This window comes from Sorex araneus, chromosome X (genome assembly GCF_027595985.1).
Source record: "Sorex araneus isolate mSorAra2 chromosome X, mSorAra2.pri, whole genome shotgun sequence".
NCBI classification, from domain to species: Eukaryota; Metazoa; Chordata; class Mammalia; order Eulipotyphla; family Soricidae; genus Sorex; species Sorex araneus.
The window spans coordinates 62,636,407-62,660,227 of NC_073313.1; the positions used below are offsets into that span (position 1 = coordinate 62,636,407).

The 23,821-nt window shown below is 44.8% G+C and overlaps 1 protein-coding gene across 1 annotated transcript in view; it reads right to left on the reverse strand.

Annotated features, from left to right (window-relative positions):
- Positions 1 to 16,818, reverse strand: part of TMEM185A (transmembrane protein 185A) — a 38,290-nt gene extending 21,472 nt beyond the window's left edge. The window contains exon 1 of the mRNA XM_055122931.1: positions 16,666 to 16,818. Within this exon, the coding sequence (XP_054978906.1) occupies positions 16,666 to 16,703 (38 nt within the window). The 5' untranslated portion in view covers positions 16,704 to 16,818. The remainder of the gene's footprint in view (positions 1 to 16,665) is intronic.
- Between the last annotated feature and the right edge of the window lie 7,003 nt (positions 16,819 to 23,821).

Genomic DNA, 23,821 nt, shown 5'->3' on the forward strand with positions numbered 1-23,821 from the left:
AACAGTAAAGAAACTTTATTCATACAGCTGCTGGAAATAACCCAAATGTCTATAAACTGGTAAATGGTTAAATCAATGCTAGAACAGTCCTTTTGGGGAAGTCAAAAGTAGAGACATAGAAAACAGTGAGGTCAGTAGTGATTGTGATGGAGAAAGGTCTGACTACAAAGGAGCATGAGGAAATGAGGAAATTTTATGTGGTGAGTGGACTGTTCTACATCTGTGTCTGGTAGTTATGTACAAGCACATGTACTCATAAAAACTCACATGAATGTTCACTAAAAAAGGGAGGACATTTAAAAGATATAATCTGAGAGGCAGGAGAGAAACTGGAGACATTGGTGGAGGATAGTGGATACCGATGAAGGAATAAGTGTTGGAACAATATACGCCTGAAAATCAATCATAAATACCTTTGTAACTCTGTAATTCACACAGTAATTCAATAAAATTAAAAGACATCTCAATAAACTTGGCTTATCTGCTGACACACGACATCAATGGATGTTTATTGAATGTTAGTAGAATTCCAGGTATTGCACTGTTATTTATACATTCTCTTAGACCGCACAGAAACCCTATGAAGGAGGAACTGTCACTATTTCCCAATTTATTTAAGAGAAGGTCTAGTATTTCAATAATTTTTTCAAGCAGATAGCAATTTACAAGCGCTGGGATCCAAGCTGAGATCTATTTGACACTAAAGTCCTTTAATTGAGTAATATAAAACCCTGACTTCCTACTGGAAACTCAGTATGCTTGGAAAAGCATCTGGCTAGATTTATAGAGCTAGGTTAACCAAGCTCCCCAGTGGGGTCTTTTGCTCATAATTTTCTGCAAGATGCATATACAGCTTTTATAACATGGGAAACAAGAGGCTTCAACTAGGAAAAATAGGGGAGGCTGTAAAAAGAAGGATACTCCAAACTTCAAGTCAGAATTCAAGTTTCCTGAATCAGATTTGCATAAGTTACTAGAATCTATGCTTGTCTACATGCTTTTCTTCTGCCATACTATAACCATCTGTAGAGTATTACATACTTCATAAAGTGGCAATGGATCTAAGCTAATGAATATACAAAGTATTTTCTGAAAGGCATTAAGCAGGTGGTTCTTAAATTTTTTAGTATCGGGATTCCTTTATACTCTTAAAAATGATTAAGCCAACCCCACCCTGTACTTCCAGAAGCCCCAGGAGCCATACCCACATCCCCCCTCCCCTGCCATGTGAGCTCACCGATCGATTCAGCTTCAGACTCCTGATTAAATCTCAGAAGAGATCAACTAGCCACAAAAATTAACGGATATACCCGTCTCCCGGCTGAAAATTCTGAGGCCCCTGGGGAGGGGTCAGGTGGAGCCCCTGCCAAAGCCCTGGCAGCTGCACTCCCATGCCAATGGCTAGACTCCACCACCTCATGACTGAGCTCTGCAAAGATGACAAACTGCCAAAAATTTCTGGTACACCGGTTTTTGGCTCAGAACTCTGGGGTCCTCTTGGAGTGGCAGCAGGCAGGCTCCCCCCACCCCACCCCAGTACCCTTGGAAGCGCCAGCAGCCACACCCACACTCCACAGTCACTGCCTTGTAAGCTCACTGTCCAGTTAAATATTCAGAAGTTCCAGAGCGTTCAGAGGCATTTGCAACCATGCAACACTTCCAAAGGCTACAATACTGTCATCCCAGCAGGAGTGCACCAAATTAGATGCGAGAGTAACATAGAAGCCAATTAAGCGCAATAAACAAAAACATTACCAGAGAAGGCCCAAGTAACAACAGCTTAGTAAACCCCCAGAAGGTCTATGGTGAGAGATAACAAATTTCACAAAAGTATTTTGTGTTAATTCCTTTAGTCATTACAAGCAATATAACAAGCAATATAAAAAAGTTATTTTGGCCTGCGAAAGGGACATGCTTGGGGGGTGATTGGGTATACAGGGACAACGGTGGAGAGAAAAAATCACACTGGTGGTGGGACTGGTGTTGGAATATTAAATGCCTGTAACAATTGCATCACTAACTTTGTAAACCATGGCGTTTAAATAACATGGAAAGCTCTGCTCCGAAAGACTATGATCCGAGACGTCTTCTAACCCATTTTGGCACCCAGAGCGGCTTCTTACAGAAATGCATCTAGACTGTGAGCTGTGCTACAACCCTGTGCTGCCCGGGGAGGGATCTTCCCTCTCTACCCTGTTTTTCTAGGCAGAAAATGGCGGCGGCGGCAACATGCATGTGACGAGAGCCACCTCCTAAGACTCCCAACTTAGAGGTATGAGTTTTGCAGTGATGTGGCTTGTAGGCAATCATGGAAGGGGGCGTTACTGGCACGCCCTCCACCCAGATAAGATCCGGAGCTGCCGCTCGTGAAAGGGACCCTCTGCTCCTAAAGACTATGATCCGAGAGGTCTTCTAACCCATTTTGGCACCCAGAGTGGCTTCTTACAGATGCATCTAGACTGTGAACTGAGCTAAAATATCAGAAATTCAAAACTGTGCGGCTACGCGAGCTCACAGAGTCTTCATTCTCAGCAATGAAAAGAAATTATTAAATGATGCCTTTTCAGCAGGCCTGATTGTTGGGGGGAAAATTCCAAACAATAATAGTTCTCTATTGAAATATTGAATGTATTCAAAGTATAGAGAGAATATAGTGAAGATCATTAGCTACTTAGGTGGAGGGTGGGTGGGAGGGGGTATATTGGTGGTGGAACATGTGCACGGGTGAAGGGATGGGGATTTAATCATTATATGACTGAGACTTAAACCTGAAAGCTTTGTATTTTTTTCACGGTGATTCAATAAAATAAAAACTTAAATAAATAACATGGAAAAATTTTTAATGAAAAAGAAAAATGATTAAGGACTCCAAAGAGCTTTGTTGTCACAGATTATACCCTCTAAAATGTACTTTACTTGATCTAAAATTGCTATTTTAAAAGCATTTATTAATTTTAAAATAATGAAATTACATATTAAGATAAAAACATGATTTTATGAAAAAATTCCAGAATTATTTTTACAAGTTTAGCAGGTATATTATTTATTTATTTACTGTTTTTTGGGTCACACCCGGTGATACTCAGGGATTATTCCTGGTTCTGCACTCAGAAATTACTCCTGGTGATGCTCAGGAGACTATATGGGATACCAGCCCACTGTACTACTGCTTAAGTCCCCTTAACAGATATTTTAAAAGTCTGTCTTCATAGAATATTTCCAGGTTTTTAATCTTATATATGTTTATATTTCACATACTTGAACAGTTCTGGTTCAAGTATATGAAGAAATTCTGGTTTCACAAAGATGTGCAGTTAGAAAAAAAACTGAGGGTTTTAATAGCTTTTTCCAAGAATGATGTAATCATCTCTGAGGGGAACCAGAACTCAGCAAGTAGTGGTTTCTTGAAGGTTAGCTGAGATGTGGAACCTGAAATATTAATGAACTTTCTATATTCTATAGCATTAAAATCTACTGGTCTCTCATGCTCTATGAATGAATCTTTTAGTCCTGCATGATTGTGTAATTCCATGTGGGTCAAAAAGAAAACACTGAATCAATAAGTAATGAATGAGATCTCTCAATGCTGATTTTTATTGACACACAATAGCAAAAATTAAATCAAATTAGTTATTAGCAAGAAATACTTTGCTGGAAATATTTTAGATATAGGGAGCCTGTTGATTTCATGGTGGTAAATATGAAATGTCAAAAATTCAGAGTTTCCCATGAGAGCTCAAATTTATCATTTATAAAACAAAACCATCAGTTTTCCTGGAAGTGACAGATTCTTATGAATTTTCAAGGAAATGTTTACCAAACACAGACAACGAATACAAATAATCACATTTAAACACTGTTAGTTGTTCTTTCTACTTAGAATACGGTCAATGAAAAAAGCAGTTAGCCACTCAGGAGCATGTGCATTCCTCCTTGAACCCACCAACACAGTTCAGTACATGGGACTGGTCTAGTTCTCACAATGAGGACTGCTACTGAATGAGATTTCCATCCTTTGCTACTTTATCCAGATAATTCTTATTGTAGCTGGCTTCGCTGAACACCAGGTGTGGTGGCTTGATGGTGACAAGCCTACTTTGGGGCCAGTTTCCATCCAGCTTCGACACTGCATTTTGTGTCATCAGCATGGAGGAAGTTTAAAAGGATAACTTAGCATTATTCTAAATAATTTTGGTTTCACAGGTCCGAAAGCAAAGGCACTCAGACCCCTGGGAGGCCTGTGACAAACAACTTGATAACCAAATGCTGCACAACATACTTTTATGATTAGAATGCTTTAAAATGCTCCAAACTGCTAAAAATAAAAGGGTTCGTGAGCCTGAGAGATACGAAAACAAGAATGACTGAGTGGTACACTCTGGAGAAGAAAAGGGCTGATAGGGAGGGGGGATGATCACAAGCCTAACAGAAATAATTGATACCAGAAAGAAAGTAAAGATGAGATGATGATGTTTCTATAAGCATAAGGAAATATCACAAAGTTGAGAAAATCAGAAACAACCTGTCAACCAAAAACATATCAGAAACAAAGGACATTAAAGAAATAGTCTATTAAGAATGGGAAGAACATTAAGAAATAGAAAGATGACGATAAACAAAAGTCAAAGTTAAATGTAGAGGAAAAATTTTTCTGAAAGAATTTCAGACACAAAAAATAGATGAGGCAGGAGGAGAGTAAATCCTGTAAGATAAATTCATTGTTTTCCTAAAAAAAAGAGAGGGAGAGAGAAAGGGGGCTGGAGCAGTAGCATAGCGGGTAGGGCGTTTGCCTTGCACGTGGCCAACCCGGGTTCGAATCCCAGCATCCCATATGGTCCCCTGAGCACCGCCAGGAGTAATTCCTGAGTGCAAAGCCAGGAGTAACCCCTGTGCATCGCCGGGTGTGACCCAAAAAGAAAAAAAATTCACTGTTTTCCTTAAGAGAGTCTTCTTTAGGGTTAGAGAGATAATACAGCGGGTAGGGCACTTGTCTTGCATGTGGCCAACCCAGGCTCAAGCCTGAGGATCCCATTTGGGCCCCTGAGCACCACCAGGAATAATTCCTGAGTGAGAGATAGGAGTAACCCCTGAGCATCACTGGGTGTGACTTCAAATCCAAACATACAAAAAGACAATCTTCCTAGTAAAATACTGAAAATAATGAAAATGGAAATCCCAAGTACTTTAGAGGGTGGAAAAGCGATTTTATAATTTTGATGTAACTTATAGGACAATTAAGAATTCTGGGTCTATGGGCTTGAAAAAGCTCAAAAAGGCTGCTTGCTTGCTTTGTATGCAGGAGGTCCATGTCTGATCCATGACACCACATGATGTGTTACTCTCAGCACTTCGGAGAGCAACCCTAAGAACCAAGATGGAAGAAACCCCTGATAATTTAGCTGGCTGTGACCCAATAATAAAACACAAAAAAAGTCTGGGTCTATTACATAAAAAATGAAAATTAGTAAGAAGTCAAATAATTAGTACAAAAATATAATTCCTGGGGTTAGAGACGGTACAGTGGGTAAGGCAATGCTTACTGGTAAGTAGGTATGGGCATTTGAAAATCAAGGCATACACCTTTGGATTCATTAACAGGGAAGAGAGAGTCATTGAAGACTTTGTGAGCAAGATTTACAGAAAATGTATACCAGTAAGAGTGTTCAAGAGGTATGAAAGTGTCCCCCTAAAACTTACACGTTCTTGGGGCAAAGTAATAGTACAGCAGGTAGGGTGTTTATCTTATAAATGCAGGCAATCTGGGTTTGACCCCCAGCATCCCATATGGTCCCCCTAAGTCTGACAGGAGTTATCCATGAGTGTAGAGCCAGGAGTAAGCTGTGAGCATCAATGGGTGTGGCCCAAACAAACAAGTAAGACATAGGCCTTCCTATAAAGTAAATTCCTCCTTAGAGGCCAGAGCCATACTACAGTGGGTACGGTGTTTGCCTTGAATGTAGTTGAAGCCGGTTTAATCTCTGACATCATAGGTGGTCCCCTAAGCACCACCAGGAGTAATTCCTGAGTACAGACAGAGCCAGGAGTAACCCCTGAGCATCGCCAGGTATGACCCCCAAACCAAAAATAAATAAATAAACCAACATTCCTCAAAAATTAAAAGAATTTCTTTAAATGTGTAAAAAACAGACTAGAAATATAGGCTGTACAATTCTAAATGTAGAATTCTCTACAATTCAGACTGAAAACTGCCTAACTACACACATGGGGCTTTTCCAATATTCACTTGTTAAGCAATATAGTAGAGTTGAAGATAATCTCTTTTTTTTCATTATTTATTTATTGCTTTTTGGGTCACACCTGGCGATGCACAGGGGTTACTCCTGGCTCTGCACTCAGGAATTACTCCTGGCAGTGCTCAGGGGACCATATGAGATGCTGGTAATCGAACCCGGGTTGGCCGCGTGCGAGGCAAATGCCCTACTCGCTGTGCTATCGCTCCAGCCCCTGAAGATAATTTCTTCAACTCTACTATATTGTGTAACTTTGGGTCTCAGATTCCTTAAAGGCAAAATGCAGATGGGTGATAGAACACCTCTCTAAAGCAGTGTGGAGGTGAGAATTAAAGAGCATAGTGCCCCGCAGTAAATCTTACAGTTTCCCCTTAAGCAATAAGGAAATCAAGGATAAAACAGGACTATTACAGAATATTTCAAACACAACTGAAATCATCAAAATAGCCAGACTGCTGCCAAAGCAAAACTCAGAAAATATGTCTACTCCAAAAATTCAAATAAAAGCAAAAAGAAAGGAAATAGAGGAAAAGAGAAAGCTAACCTACTGATTTCTTAACTAAGAAATTTATGGAGGGGGTAAAATATGTAAATAATAAAACAAAAAGTACAATAGTAAAAAAATCAGAGTTAAAAAGGACAACCATAGATGGCTCTTTGAATAAAAGTAAACTATAGAGTTGAATATTTAAACCAAATGAGCAAAAGCAGGAATTATCAAACTATCTGAGCCAGAGATAGCTCAGCGGGTAAGATGCTGACCCTGTATGCAGGTTACCCAGATTCGATCCCTGACATGCCATATGAGTAATGGCTCTATGCTCAGGAGTGACCACTGAACATAAAGCCAGAAGTAAGCCGTGAGAACTCCTGCGTGTGGCCCCCTAAAGCAAATTTATCAAACATACAATATACACACAGATCTTTAGTTGGGCCAAGGAAGTAATGATATCTCAACTAAACCCATGCATCTGAGAGCCAAGCATAAAAGGAGAGTGCAAAGCCCGACTGGCAAGAGAATATGGCAGCAATGACACAGTGATCAGAAAAAGCATTTTCGAAAGAGTCACTGTGAAGCCTAAACTACTTTCTTAAGAAACATGCATTCAGGGGCTGGAGCAATAGCACAGCGGGTAGGGCATTTGCCTTGAACGTGGCTGACCCAGGTTCAATTCCCAGCATCCCATATGGTCCCCTGAGCACCTCCAGGGGCAATTCCTGAGTGCAGACCAGGAGTAACCCCTGTGCATTGCCAGGTGCGACCCAAAAAGCAAAAGAAAGAAAGAAAGAAAGAAAGAAAGAAAGAAAGAAAGAAAGAAAGAAAGAAAGAAAGAAAGAAAGAAAGAAAGAAAGAAAGAAAGAAAGAAAGAAAGAGAAAGAAAGAAAGAAAGAAAGAAAGAAAGAAAGAAAGAAAGAAAGAAAGAAAGAAAGAAAGAAAGAAAGAAAGAAAGAAAGAAAGAAAGAAAGAAAGAAAGAAAGAAAGAAAGATGCATTCAGATGGAGATTTGTTCTTCAAGTCCATGTTCTCCCTTGAAAACGTATGTTGCTTCTTTGCTTCCCTATTTTCACTCTGGAGAAGCTTGTGCTCTCTCTTAAATACATATGTCTACCTCTTTCTCCCCTCACATCTTTCTAAATAAGTTTCAATAAAAACTATTATGCTTTACCCAAAAAAGGAAACATCCATATTAGAGCCACATACACAGACTGCCTAAATCTCAGCAAGCCAGGATAGGTGAGAATGCACAGGAGGGAAGCTGGTAAGGTGCTTGCCACACACACAGTGGACCTGGTTTAAATCTCTGGCCCCTTGGGGGACCTCAAGGGTTTCATTCAGTAAAACTCAGGGAACCGTGTGGTATCAGTGATTGAACCAGTGCCAGCCCTATGCAGGGCATATGCTTTAACCCCTGTTACTATCTTCAGCATCTTCAGTTACACCGTTAGAATGGGCTTATTACACTCTCATCAGGATCTGTAATACAGGACACAATCACTAAGCAGGTTCCCATAACTTTATGTCGAGCTCTCTGCTCCAGGTTCAAATTTCCTCTCTACATTTTGTTGGGAAGGCAAAGGGACTTGACAAGGCATAAAACTAGTAAAAGGATAATTCTGTGAGTTCAAAAGCTCTAGTATCTGGTCTCTGCAAATCAAATTAAGGCAACTGTACAACAGTACTCTTTAAAAACACGTCACTGGTTCAAGGAGAGATAGTTCAATAACCTAGAGCGCATGCTCTGCATACAAGAGGATGGAGTCAACCCCCCCGCCCCCGCATCATGTGCTTTTCTGAGCACCACCAGCAATAACCCCAAACACTTGCAGGTGTGATCCCAATACCAAAATAAACATAAATATAAGATAAACTATAAAAGCCATTGGTGTCCTCCTGTTAAAGCTGCTGGTCTGGATGCAGCAGGTCCATGTGTAAAAAAAGTGCATATGCACGCATGTGCACAGACACATTCTAGAAGGCATGCCTCCAGAAAATTAACTAAGGCAGCACCTCTCTGTCTTCAGAGGCTGGCTCCAATCCACAGCCTGCCGACAGCCTCTCAAAATATTAAAAAGGGACTGCACCTCTTTGCGGAGCAGAAGCTGCACAGTAACAGAAGTGAAAAACTTTCAGTGGTAGTTTTGTCTATTTTATTAAGACAGAACCTGTTTAAAAGCATCTAAGTTATATGGACAGCCCATGGAACGGGGAAGATTATTTACCCAAATCCATCTGGTAAGGGGTTAGTATGAAAAATATACAAGGCACTGATAGAACTTTACAAGAAAAAGGCATCCAACCCCATCAAAAATGGGGAGAGAACAGAAACTTCCTCAAAGAATTTCCTCCTTTGGGGGGGGGTCTCACCCGGCGATAAACAGGGGTTACTCCTGGCTTATGCACTCAGAAATTACTTCTGGCAGTGCTTGGGGGACCATATGGGATGCTGGGAATTGAACCTGGGTCAGTTGCGTGCAAGTCAAATGCCCTACCCGCTGTGCTATCGCTCCAGCCCCCACAAAGAAGAATTTCAAGTGGCCAAAAGGCACAGGAAAAACGCTAATCATCAGGAAGATGCAAATCAAAACAACAATGAGATATCACCTCATACCACAAAGATTGACACATATCAAAATGAACAAGAACAACCAGTGCTGGTGCAGATGTAAGAAGAAAGAGACTCTCATTCATTGCTGGTGGGAATGCTGACTGGCTTGGTCTTTTATAAAACAATATGGGCTTTCCGCGAAAAGCTAGAAATTGAACTCCCATTCACCCAGCAATACCACTTCTGGGTATATACCCTGAGGGCCCCAAAACACAGCAGAAATCTTCACTTCTATGTTCATTGCATCACTATTCACAATAGCCAGGATGTGGAAAAATCCAAGTGCCCAAGAACAGATGACTGTGTAAAGAAACTATAGTACATCTATACAGTGGAATACTATACAGCCAACAGGAAAAATGAAATCATGAAATCTCTTTAGATATGGATGGACACGGAGAGTATCATGCTGAGTGAAATGAATCAGAAGGAGAGGGACAGACATAGAATGACTGCACTTACTTGTGGGATATAAAAAAAAACATAATATGGGGGCTGGAGCGATAGCACAGCGGGTAGGGCATTTGTCTTGCACGCGGCTGACCCGGATTTGATTACTCTGTTCCTCTCGGAGAGCCTGGCAAGCTACCAAGAGTATCTTGCCTGCACAGCAGAGCCTGGCATAGTCTATATGCCAAAAATAGTAACAACAAATCTCACAGTGGAGACGTTACTGGTGCCCGCTCGAGCAAATGGATGAACAACAGTCTGACAGTGCTATTTGACAGTGCTACAGTGACAGTGCTATGAGACTAATACCCAAGGACAGTAGAAACAAGGGCCAGGAGGACTGGCCCATGATTGGAAGCTTGCACAGTGCAGGGGCGGGGAGAGCAGTTAGAATAGAGCAGGGACCACTATAACAATGATAGTTGGAAATGATCACTCTGGACAAGAACTGAGTGCTGAAAGTAGGTAAAGGGATATGCATGATAATCTTCCAGTATCTGTATTGCAAGCTGTAATGCTCAAAGGAAGTGGGGAGGGGAGGGAGGAAAAGAGAAAGAGAGAGAGGGTGAGAAAGTGCCCAACACAGAGGCAGGAGGGGGGGTGAGAGGGTAACTGGGGACATTGGTGGTGGGAAATGTACACTGGTAAAGGGGATGGGTGTTGTAATACCGTGTGACTGAAACCCAATCATGAACAACCTTGTAACTGTGTATTTCAAGGTGATTCAATTAAAAAGATAAATGAGTCAACAACAACAACAACATAAAAGCTTCTCAGCAGCAGACCTAAGAAAGTCTTCATGCCCTGTTCTCCGCTGAACACATATCTCGTGCCTATGTTTCTCTACTGTCTTATTTCCACTCTGGAGAAGCCGGTGTTCTCGCTGGGGCATAAACTTCTCTCTTTCTTTGCCCTCACACCTTTCTAAATATGTTTCAATGAAACTATCTTGCTTCACAAAAGAAATATCACTGTAGCACTGTCATAGCACTGTCATACTACTGTTCATCGATTTGCTCGAGCGGGCACCAGTAACGTCTCCATTGTGAGATTTGTTATTGTTTTTGGCATATCGAGTACGCCACGGGGAGCTTGCCAGGCTCAGACATGCGGGCGGGATACTCTCAGTAGGTTGCCGGGCTCTCTGACAGGGACAGAGGAGTCAAACCCGGGTCAGCTGCGTGCAAGGCAAAATGCCCTACCCACTGTGCTATCGCTCCAGCCCCACAAAAAAAAAAGAAAGAAAGAAATACAAGAGCCAATCATAGTTGCAGAAGAGACTAGAGGAGCCTAAGCCCAAAGGAAGAAAACATGTCCTCAGGAGGGCCACTCACTCTACCTAAGCCTGACTCCAAGCTGGGCTGCTCATCTGGCAATTCGTGAATATGAGGGGATGCTGGCTTGTGCAAATGATTAGCCTTCTTTAGCTGCTGCTGCTATGTGAAGGAGAAACGCTCTAATACCTCATTTAGCAATCATTCTTTTCACTATTAGGTCACAGCTGACAAAACATGAATCATTGGTTTAAAAGAGCCTATCTCTAGAGTTCAATTCAGGGTTTTCATTTTCAATTCTAAGCCGCCTTGCATAAGCCCGACCTATGATCAGGCTAGGCAATTAGAAGCTCCAAGTTCAGCACTGAGAAGTTCAACTCCCAGAGTTCTTGGAAATCATCTAGAACAACCCACTGCCTCTTGTTTAAGACAAAAGTTCCCAGTGGGATATGTCTACCTGGTCCTGTAATCCACTGAATGCCTCAAGATCCTGCTCTCAAGACTCACAGTCAAGAAAAATATGCGTAGAATTACCAAGCAATGAAAATGGTATTTTTAAAACCAGAAACTACGTGTTCAAATGAGACATATCTCCTTTAAACAGTTCCCCCACCCTCTGGGAGGCAAAGCACCACTTCACTGCCCATAATATTTTTGTGAGCAATCTTTCTGGAGTCGCCTAGAGAACCTAGATTCTACTCTTCTAAAAGCCTCAACAGTGCCAAAGTGGATTCAAAATTTGAAGACAGCCAAAAGTCTGCCTGAGTCAAGTGTCACAATTGTTTGTGTGATCAAACTAACTGGCACTACTTTGGTTCAAAATAATAAATGGGAGAATCGATAATACAGCAAATAGGGCATTTGCCTTACATGAGGCTGACCCGGGTTCAAACCTTAGAATCCCATATGGTCTACCAAGCACCACTAGAGTAATTCCTGAGTGCAGAGCCAGGAATCATACCTCAGCATCACTGGATGTGACCCCAAATCCCTAAATAATAAATGGCTATTAAGGACGAGATGCATTTTATATCATTATTTATAATGTACTCCAAAGAAAATTCTAGTTGAGTTACAAGGAGTATGAGCAAAGGTATATACATATATATGGTGTGTGTATATATATATGATATACATATATACGTATATATGTATTTCTTTTTTTCCAAAGTAACTTATTTGAAGACTAGCACTAATTTGGTGTGTTTAGTCACAGAGAGTTCCTTAGTATATGGAACTGACTGTGTCACTACACTAGAGACACAGCACAGGATTGCAGGAAAGAGCACAGACTTCGGAAGGAGACCACTGTGTGTCACAAATCCACTGAGGCCCTGTGTTGCCTGTGCCATTTCAGAGAAGTCACTGGCTCTAACAGTCTCTGCAGAATAAGGCTGGTATCTGCCTGGCAGGGCTATAAAGATTCCAGATAGTAGAAACAGGCCCCGACAATGTGTCTGGCACACGGCAGATGCCCCATCAGTTACAGCTATTATTAATAGTAAGGTCAGTGTGATCAAGAGGTCTTATAGATGGTTTTAGAGAGATGATTTTAGGACAACAAACAAGCAAATATTTGGGCGGGAAGTTCATTACCTGCACTGACCTTCAATCACTACAGACAAATGTGGAGCTTGGACTTTCCTGAGGATAGTAATCAGTAGGCAATCTTTACTAACACCGTGTGTGATATTTGCCAACTGTGTGATTCATTTTGGTTACACTGCTCCCCAAACACTGAATCTTCACCATTGTCTGGACATTCCAGGTCCTCCCATGAAGCCGGACTTTGAACTACTTTGTGCTTCTAGGAGGTCTTTATTGCCCTCTGGTCTGACAAATCCCCACAGTTCTCCTTCAAGATCAAGCTCTGGAACCTTAGCTGTCTGCCTACCCTAGAGAGCATCCTTGGCTCTCACTTTTGTGCACTCCCTCCCTCCCAGCATGCATCCCTGTCTCTGGGATGTCTCATTCTGTGCTGATGTCAGTTAGCTTTCCTTCCATTGCACTTGGGCATGTAATGGGACTGCATCCCCATTTGTTAGGCTCACACCACCTGAAACACAGGACAGCATCTCTTGCAACACAGTTCAAAACTCAGTAGATGCTGCTTGGCAAATGAACACTCTTAAATATAAACACTGTGCAAACAACTATTAATGGCCAGGGAGCTGTCTTCACTTTAACTGCCAGAAATCTCATTCATTTCCCACCCCCCCCCCATCCCTGACTTAAAGTAAGAGACAAGGTGACTTATATAGACTCCAAAACAACTTTAGAATTTGCAACATGAGGACGTTTCTAAATATGTCCTATCTCCATGGGATACCAGGCCCACAGATGGAACCCCCTCTACCTGGCCTCCCAGCGGCATTACTAAGACTCTGTCCAGTTCAGCACACTGGCAGAGGACGTTGACTCAGGAAGCCTGGGTAGTTTTCATAGCATTACCTGGCCACTAGAGCAGAAGAGCCTGCTACTCTGGGCCAGCAACTCTACTAAAGTCACAGAAAATCCCAAGACTCCACAGTGTGGGTGGAGTGCTAGGTCAAGGCTACTCACTCCCAGATCCTTACCTTAGGAGCTACTCAGAGGTTTGTCAATTATGTCTGGTTCTAATAGTTTGCCTAGTCAATAAACAGGGCTCCCTAGATGTTAGGAAGTTTCTGGTATTCAGGGAAGGACATGGTGGATCCAGTGTCTGTTTCAGCACATCTTAAATTGAGTAACTAGGAAGTTCATGATCAACTAATTCTGTGCCAGATGGAAATAGGCAGAGGGTCGGCTGTCAGCCCTGTGTATCAAAGTGTTGAAACCTGTGATTCATCCTCTGTCACAGCAGTTTTCCAGAGCCTTGGCAATACAGCAGCAGGTTCAGACTCACCAGGATTGAAAGATTCGGAAGGCCATCTGGCAACAGAGCCCATACCTTGGAAGTCATAAATCATGCAAGTGACTGTTTCTGTGACATTACCTTAATCCATAAAATAAAGGCAGCCACATCCTGAGCACCATGCTCTTTCCCATCTCTTCAAAGCAATGAATGCATTCCGAAGGAGGAAGATGAGTGTAAACACAGCCAGGGAGCACACTACCAGGAAAGAAAACACTGAGTGGAAAGCTTAAGCTACAGAGCAGCCTTTCTCAACTGGGTGTCATATGCCTAGGATATTCAAAGGGGGGCCACAAGGTAAAAAATACGTAAGTGAAAGGTCATGGCATAAGACTATGGAACTAACTGCTACAATGGGGTAGGGGCATGGAAAAAAATCATGGAAGGGGGACACGGTTGGCAAAAGGTCAAGAAATAGTAATCTAAATGTTTCCTATAGGCACCTTTGTTCATTCATTTCACCGAGAGGCTATCGTAATCCCTGGTGTTATTCCAGGTTCACAGGATACAATAATGTAGAACAGTCATGGCCCTGGTGCCATAGAGCTGACAAGTTTAGTTAAAAGGGAAATAAGCATTAGCCAAATCAGTATATAAGCAGAAGGGTACAAAGAAGTGCTGAGGAAGGAGAACAGTGTTGGACAGCGAATGTTCAAGTGTCAAGTGGAGCTGCAGCAAATAACAAGATGGGCACTCCAGGAGAAATTAGAATTAATTGGGTCAAGAGGAGAGGAAAAAGACCCGGCAAAAGAAAAGTGCCAAGGTCCTGGAACGGGAGGCCAATATTGATGTGGCAGGGAGTGAGGTGACATAGAAAGTTCTGATGACACGATGCAAGAAGCTATCCTCTCTATCCCCCTTTGTTTTCTCTCCAACTATGTGGGACGTGACCCTCAACACAGGAACAAGAATACAGAATGATGTCAAAAACTCAGTGTCCCCATGACACAGGCAACCCCACTGGGTAAAACTCTGAACTTACCAAGTCTGGCCACTGTCTTAGAAGTCAGTACTGAGGCCGCAGTGCTCACTCCCACAGACTCAATGACAAGACAGAACGACTGTGCCCTATAACAGAGCTTTCAACTTTTGTGGCACAGAAGCATTTAATCCTGGTAAAATTAAGGTGTTGATAGATTCATGTTGGAGACTGGTATAAATCTGGTTAGCTATCTAATAAAGTCTCACAATGGAGATGTTACTGGTGCCTGCTGGAGCAAATCGATGAGCAAAGGGATGACAATGATACAGTGATGATCTAATATTTCATCGGCACTTTTACCTCCTGATTACTTGAGGGGAGCTGATTCTAAACAGGAGAAAAAGTTAAGCATGGGCAGCACTATTTTGCACCCTGTTAAGACTGCTTGAGGCAACTGCTAGTGGCTTCTGAATTATCTGTCACCTAGCAACTTTACATTTGTAAAACAAGGAGCAAACAGACATCAATGTGCCTTACTATCCTGCAAGTGATTCTACAGATAAAACAGATAAGTGGCCCAAAGACACAAAACAAGTCAGCTTTTACATCACTTTCTTATCACTCTCGCCAAACAATGCAGGCACCCAGCAGATTCATCCTATCCTCAGGCAGCAGATAAAGGTCCTGTAAAGTTCTCCTTTACCTCATCTCAACCAAGAATCCAATACTGAACGCTGCCAGACCAAGCCCATGAACAGTGAGTCCAGTGAGGGGGGAATGGCACTCTAGAATATAAACTTGACAGATCTCCGAGATATCTAAGCACCAATTCCCATATGGGTACTCCCCTCAGCCCCTGAAGAATTCCTTAAACTTCTCACAAGCAGCCCTGACTGGTCTCCAATAGACTCCCACCGCCCAGTACTGAAAAGCCTTTATTTACGTTCCCCCTCTCCAGTCCCAATCTAGGACTTCTCAGTATCCAGAATACCTAGAGTCATTTAACAAAAGGTTTAGTGGAAGCACTTTCCCACCCTCAAAGAAGGGCACGGGCGTTCTGACATCATAATACATTGCCCAAAAGGGCTCAGACCAACTCCTTGAGTTGCAGGTGGGCAGAGAATTCCCTGGATACCCAACTGTTCCCTGGGCTGTCCCAAGTGACAGACGGGGCAGGGGGGGGGGAGTCAGGGGAGCAAGAGACGGTCTCTGTTTCAGGGAACTCAGAGCCTGGGGGTTGGAACGGGGACCCGGGTCTCGCCGCACTGTCCAAGGTCCAACATATTCCAACGTCCAGTAGCCACTCGGCGTCTGGGAAATGAACGCGAGGCGCGACTTCCCGCACAGAAACTTCGCCCGCACACGGGGAGGGGGGCGGGCAGCGGGCAAGCGGTCAGGTTCACCCCGGGAGGCAATTATGTAAGGCGCTGCCGGCCCCGGGCTCGGGGGATGGAGCGGAATCCCGGCTGCCAGGACCACGCAGCGGCAGACGGGGCGGGAGAGCGGGCGCACGCCGGAGGGCCGCCGGGGGGCAGCGGCCGCGGGCGGGCAGGGGCCCGGGGGCACCCGCGGCGGCCCCGGCAGCGGGACCGTGGCCGGTGGCGCTCATGGGTGAAGAGGCCACGGGGCGCGCCGGCCCGGAAGCGGGGCGCGGGGGGCGCGGCGCGGGGCGCGGGTGCCGGTGGCCGCGGGCGCGGCGCGGAGGCTCGGGCAGGGACCGGGGGCCGCGGGGAGGGTCCCGCGCGCGTCCCCGCCGCGGGCGCCTCACCTCGGGTTGAAATCCTGAAAGAGGCCCCTCAGGTTCATGGCGGAGAACTTCCCAGCGGCGGCGGCGTCCCCCGCGCCCGCCCCCCCCCCCGAGGCCGCCTGAGCCTTAGCGCGGGGTCATGGTGCCCGCGCCCGTCGCGGCCCCGCGTCTGTCTCCGCGGCCCCGCGTGCGCGCGCCGCCCGCCCCGCCTCCCGGGCTTCCGTAGGGCACCTGCGCATGCGCCCCGCGCCCGCCCGCGCCGGGCCGCCCCGAGTGCCCGCGAAGCCGCAGCGGGGGGCCGCCGCGGGCGGAGGGGGAGGGGAAGGGGGAGGGTCGCGCGGCCCGCGGGGATCCGAGCCGGTGCGGGGCCAAGGGGCGGGGTCGGCAGACACCTGTCGCTCTGGCTGCCGCGCTCTGATGGCAAAACTGCCGAGACACCCCCCACCCCAGGCCGGAGCTCGGCGGGGATGCGGCAGTGGACGGGTGCCACTTGCGCTCCCGCATCCCGGGCGTGGCCTGAGCATCTGCCCGTGCCTTCCAAGTCTCTGTCTCCACTTCCTTTCCAAAGACCAGGGCCGGCCCACCCAAACTGTCCCAAAGTCAGGGCCCCCTGCACAATAGTCGTCCGCCCTCCCAAATTCTTCCTCTCCTGCCTTGCCTTTCTCTCTTGCCAACTGAACGTTGTTTCCTCGGGGTGAGAGGAATGAGTGGAGGGAGCGACAGCCTGATGACCAGCTCACACCTGATGTCTTCCTCCACTCTGGGCAATTGTACTCTTGACTGCCAGCTTCTACTTCCCTGGGCAAGTTAACATCTTTCTACCACTGCTTTTCCCCTCTGTGGAATGGAAATTAGCACACATCTTTCCTAATCTCAGGAAGATTCAGTGAGAGTGCATGGGAATCGTGCTGCCTGGTTCTCCTTAGGTGTCCTAAGGACGCGTTGTTGCTACCTGGTGCTTTTCCAGGAGCCCACCTTCCCAAGGAGTCAATTTGATTTTAGAGTTGGCGGAAAGGCCAGGCTCACAGCAGATGACCTGGTCCACCTTCGCTTCCAGCTGATTTAAGAATTTACCATGAGCACAGCAATTCCTTAGACATTAGTCTAATGTCATTATGGGTAATAGCTGTGCTTAGTTACAATAGTGGAGTTTCATGAACAGCAATTTTATAGAGGTTAGCCCCGAGGCAGCATGAGAATCTCACAATATGACAGTCATACTCTGCCAGGATGTATCACCTTTCTTCTGAGAACCTGAAAACATTTCACAAGTGGTAATTATTCTTCCCAAGCCAACTTGAAAATGGCTATTATTACAGGAGCTGGTTTTAAGGATGAGTAACCTAAGCAAGTTTGTTAGCTGGTGAAGCACTAGGACCCTGTCCCAGACATTTCGGTTCAAGCCTCCTGTGTGACCTCCGAATAGAGTCCATTGTCTGAGTAGGTGCCAGCTGGTGTTAACATACAGAAGAGATAGGTAAAGAAAGATGAGGCTGCCTACTCGGAACTATCCAGCTAGGAAGGGTGTAGCAGCAAACGTACTACTTGTGGTCTGGCTAAGTACTGCAAAAACAAAAACAAAAGAGAGATACTTCCAGTGACCAGTGACCAGACAAGTCGACACCATCTTAATTATAGGTGGCTTCATTCCAAACAGCCATTAAGAGTTAGATTGTCAGTTAAGACGCTTGACTCACAGAACTGTTGCCCTTTCAAGAGCTTCCTAGACAGACAGCAGGCAGAGGGCTCAGGGACCAATGCAAAGATTCCTAAACTTACTTGACCTACCGTCCTGTTTTAGAAAGAGTATCACTCAGAGCCCCCTAACAATCTAGCATTTTTAAACAAACAGAAAGCAGTGCCTCACAATTGCAGCAGAGGTGCTATTGCCACCCTCCCAAAAGTCCAGTGCCTGTCCCCCAGGGGAGGTATTGCCCACTTTGGGAAACATTGTGCCTTGAAAAGGAATGGCCAAAGGTATCTGGGGAGATCCCAGAGAGTCCCAGAGCTCAACTCAGCCCTACATACCCATAGTCCTCTAAGAAAGTACCAATCTTTGGAAGCTGCCTAGTAGGGGAGTATGACAGAGTGTATGAACCAATCATCAATGGGTTCAATTGCTCTGATAAGGCAACTAGCTCCCAAGGAACACAAATTTGTTCATGAGGGAACTTGGGAAAAATTGGGTATTCCAAAGGCCTCCATTCCCAATCTTGGAGATAGACCTAGACAGTCTCAACTTCACTGCTGTCCCAGCCAGCCCAAAATCAGTTTCTCCAGATGTACCTCTTGTTCTCTCACCAGCAAGTGCAACAGACCTGCTGCCCACATGCTGTCATCTCAACCCCCTCATTTAGTGTCAAGACCCCAAAATTTACTCATCTGTGAATGACCATGAATGATCAAGAATGACCATAGTCATGAAGGACCATAACCATGAAGGACCATGAATGATCTATAAGTTACCCAGACAATGAAGAAAGACTTTAAGTCATTGATAGATTAAGTCCCCACCATTTCTTCTAGTTTTGGGGGCTATCACTAGAGGCTCCCACGTTCTTCATATGAAGGCAGGAAAGGCACCAACTTAGAAACAGGGACCAAGAGTACTCATCAATGGTTGAAATCTACCACAAGTATGTGAGGGACAGAGGGAAGATAGAGAAGGGATCAGTATGACAATAGTAGCTGGAAATGATCACACTGGACAAGACTGAGTGTTGAAAATAGGTAAAATATATACCTGATAACCTTTCTGTATCTGTATTAGAAACCACAATGCCCAAAAGGAGAGAGAGGGAGGGAGAGAGAGAGGGACAGAGAAGAAAACTTCCTACCATTGAGGCAGGATGAGGAGAAGGGGAGTTGGGCGGAGGGAACTGGGAATATGGGTGCTAGGAAATTTACACTGATGGAGGGATGGGTATCAGACACTGTATTACTGAAACCCAATCATGAGCAGCTTTGTAACGATCTATCTCACAGTGATTCTATAAAAACAATTTTTAAAAGAAAAGCATGACTTCCATCTGAAATCTTTCACCCTAAATTTCTGAAAGTTCGTGCCCTGCATACCACCCACTGGGGTCCCTGGAGCATTGTGCTCTTATAAAATGCCATCTGCCTTCCTAAAAGCGCCCTGTGTTTCTGGAAACTCTAGGGTCACCCGAGTAGACCTGAAATCACTCTATTCCTGCTATCTCCCTGAGAGAGGCTGGGGCCTGGACAAGAATGCAGTGGAATCCCGGCTGGGTTGGGGAAAGGGTCTTGAGAGATCTAGGTTGGAGGCTGGGGAATTCTGGCAGGAACAAAAGAGGTAATCTATTACCTTTGCCCTTTGTCTTTTTCCAAAGTTCAAAAGGAACCACCATTCCCAGGACGATTATCCTCTAAACTAGCAAGGTGATGCTGCTGAAACACAAGAAGGAGGGTAGTACCAAGTAGCTCTGGCCCACTTGTCACTTAGGGTGAGCCTGAAAGTACTCCTCCTGGATCAAGATTCCCACTGAAAGGAGCAGGGATGGTCTCCAGCTGGAACAGTCCTCCAGAGCCTCCAGGGTGTCCTTACATGGCCCCCTACTGAGGGGTTTTCAGGTGGATAAGGAGTTTTTTGCAAAGTCCAGGTCAAGGTTATGTGGTGAGGTCCTATGGAGCAGACAGGAAGATAGGTGTCTGCCAGAGATCACAGCCAGTTGCCTGCGAGTCTCCTCTTCTCTTGTCTGTGTCCTGACTCTCCACTCATTGCTTACATTTTTCACTTATCATTTCTACATTAGAGTTCACATCAGCCCTCAGGTTTCCCAAGCCTTCTAATGTATCTGTGTGGTTAGGCTGGCCTGTCATCTTCAATGAACCCATCACCTTTATTCTACGCATGTCTTAAGAGGCATCTCCTCAGTGCCAGGCACTGTAGGGCACATAGACATGAGTCATCAAAACTCAGTGAAGTATGTAGCCATCTTCCAGGATGTTGGAACTAAACTGAATTGGAATTCAGGGGCCAGGGATGTGGCTCAGTGGTACAGCACATGTCTCACATGAGGGAGGTCCTCAGTTAATTTCTGGATCCCTCTACCTCAAAGTTTCATCCTGAGAAAGAGGAAAGGGGCTTCCAGGAAGAAGCCATGCCACTCACAGGGGGGCAGAAGTAAGCCACCAAGTTTAGCTGGGTGGCTCTTTCAGGAGAAAATTGTATAGGCATATATTCTCTTGGGAGTTTTTGAAGACTTCTTCTTATACACAGGTCCTCCAATCTTTAGTTCTGAGCTCCAAGCAAAATTCTCCATTTCACAGCAAGATTCAGCCTAGACTTTACTGAGATACTTTGTGTGCATGCATGCACATGCATGTATGTGCACACTCTCTCACACACAGTATGGTAATGCAAAATAGTGTGTCAGCAAAGAAACTCCATATATTTGGGACATAGGCAGAAAACTGAGGCCTAGTCTCGAGATGCCCTGGGATCATATGACCTTCTAAATGGATTGTTTTCTCTAACCCAAGTACCAGCACACTCCTCCCATCTTGACCTCAGTGTAGACCAAGTGGGGGTGTGTTTTCAAAACCTAGTGGAGTTCACCCTAGGCACAAAATTCCTCATCAGAAATTCTGGAAGAAATGTAAAAAGAGGGGCTGGAGCGATAGCACAGCAGGTAGGGCGTTTGCCTTGCATGCAGCCGACCCAGGTTCGATTTCCAGCATTCCATTGCCCAAGCACCACCAGGAGTAATTGCTGAGTGCAAAGCCAGAGTAACCCCTGTGCATCGCCGAGTGTGACCCAAAAAGCAACAAAAAAAGGAAAAAAAAGAAATGTAGGGGGCCGGAGCGATAGCACAGCGGGTAGGGCGTTTGCCTTGCACGCGGCCGACCCGGGTTCGATCCCCGGCATCCCATATGGTCCCCCAAGCACCGCCAGGAGTAATTCCTGAGTGCAAAGCCAGGAGTAACCCCTGAGCATTGCTGGGTGTGACCCAAAAAGCAAAAAAAAAATGTAAAAAGAAACTGGAAATAATACAGGCAAAAAGAGATTCCGGATGGGCAATGGGTAAGTTTAGGGCAATTCTAAAGTTTATAATGGCCAAATAAGCAAGAATGCCTTTAAAATAATCCTGTGAAGGTCCACTTGGCTACTCCAGTCTGTGGTGGGAAGAATTTGGAAGGTGGCAACAAAGCTCCAAGGACCTGAGAACCCTAGGTGGGCATAGACCTGGCCATTTTACTTGATGTTCAGTGTATTATTGAGAGATCCCTCCATACCACTTGTGTTAGGGCTGGGAGGTATGAGGGGAGATCCTCTTATGTTTTCTTGCTTCCCCAAGAAACAACTCCCATTACCTGGTGAGGTATTCATGCCCAAAAGACGTCTCTGACTCACACCATTCAGTCCAAGATGATAGAGTTTTTATAGTTGGAGACTATGCCATAAAGCATAGAACGTGTCAGGAAAAGGAATAATTCATCATTGAGTGAAATTCACACCAGCCCTCCTATCCCAGGGATCAGAAAACATATACTGGGTAAGAATTGTTAATCTATGAGCTTCTATACAATCTTCTGTAGAAATTCCTGTAGCCATAGTTGCTCTTCTCCTAATCCAGGGATAACAGTTTATCATAAAACCCTCCCTGAGCACACATGGACAAGCAATTCTGGCCACATTGTTCAGAAAGTGAGGGGACAAGATGTGGATGAGACTTGATGTCCCCAATTAACTTACTGCCTGAAAGATATATCACAATGAGCAGAGGATTTCATTAGTTATGACAAAGTCCAATTCATTTCTGGAAGGAGCTTCTCCTGCCAGAAAATATTGGGTAAGAGGGCCCCAATGTTTTCTTCAAGTGCCCTCTAACAGTTTCACTGCTAATTTGGATACTGTTCTCTAAATTTCAGGACAGACTGCTTTTCTCTTCACATACTTTTCTGTACCTCTCATAGAAATCACCTCTAAATTATTTTTTGCTTTTGGGCCATATTTGGGAATGCTTAGGGATTACTCCTGGCTCTGTGCTTAGAGGAATTACTCCTGGTGGTGTTCAGGATACCATATGGGATGCCAAAGACCAAACCCAGGTCAGCTTCATACATAACAAATGCCCTAGCCACCGTACCGTCTCTCTGGCCCCATGAAATTACCTCTAAGATCAGGACATTGACTTCTCTCCTTCTTCTCAATGCTGGTAAATCCTCCTGAGTGTCTGCTATTGTCCACACCTCTATGAGTGTTTAAGATGTAGACAGGATCAGGTAGGCACAGGGAAATCAGGGCATTCAGTGGGGACATACAGACAGGAAAGTGTGGAAGAATGGTGACTTTCATCTTTTTTTGTCAGAGCAGCAGCAGGTCCACCAGGCCACAAATGTTCCACTCTCTGGGAAAATTAAGGGCAGGGCTGATAAATTCTCAGTGGCCAGGGTCAGATATGTGCCCTTTCACAAACCTCCACAAAGGGCAGGGTGTTCCCTGACCTATGTTCTAGGGACATGAAGGGGTATATAAAATGATTAGATGTTGTGTTTTCACAGATGACGAGATATCCTCACTGCCCAGATTAAAGTCGTTGGTCAACTGCTTTTATACTAGTGAGTCCAGGGTGAGTGATGTGACACCAGAGAGACAACGCAGTTAAAGGACACTTTGTGTTGGATTTTTATTACTCCCTCCATCCTCGGGGGAGTAGCAGTGACCAGATTGTTATATGGCCATGTTTTAGAAATGGACAAGAGGCAACACTGGGCGAAGGGTGACAGACTTTGGGAAAGTTCTTGAACTCTATCTAAATGCCCACACAGGGAAATCAGCTGTCAAGAAGCTCTGGTACTCAGGCAGGACGACCTCAGGTACTCACAGGTGCAGCTGAAATCAGTTTGATTTCCCTGTCACCTTCCTTAGTTCTATTTTTAGTAATTTGTAAACAGTCTCACTTTCATCCATGGGGAAATATAATGAAATGGGGGGTGGGGAAAGAATAATGAAGACACAGAAAGGATCCTGATATAGCCATAGTGGGAACCTAGGTACTGAAGATGAATTCACAGCAATTTGGTTCTGTCTGAGCTCTCTGATAACTTATTTGCCTCTGAGCCTCAATTGCTATATATAAAATGAGTTTGAAAGACTTTGGTACTGCATAATGTAGGTAATATATTAAACACCCAGCAGCAAAGTCCTTCT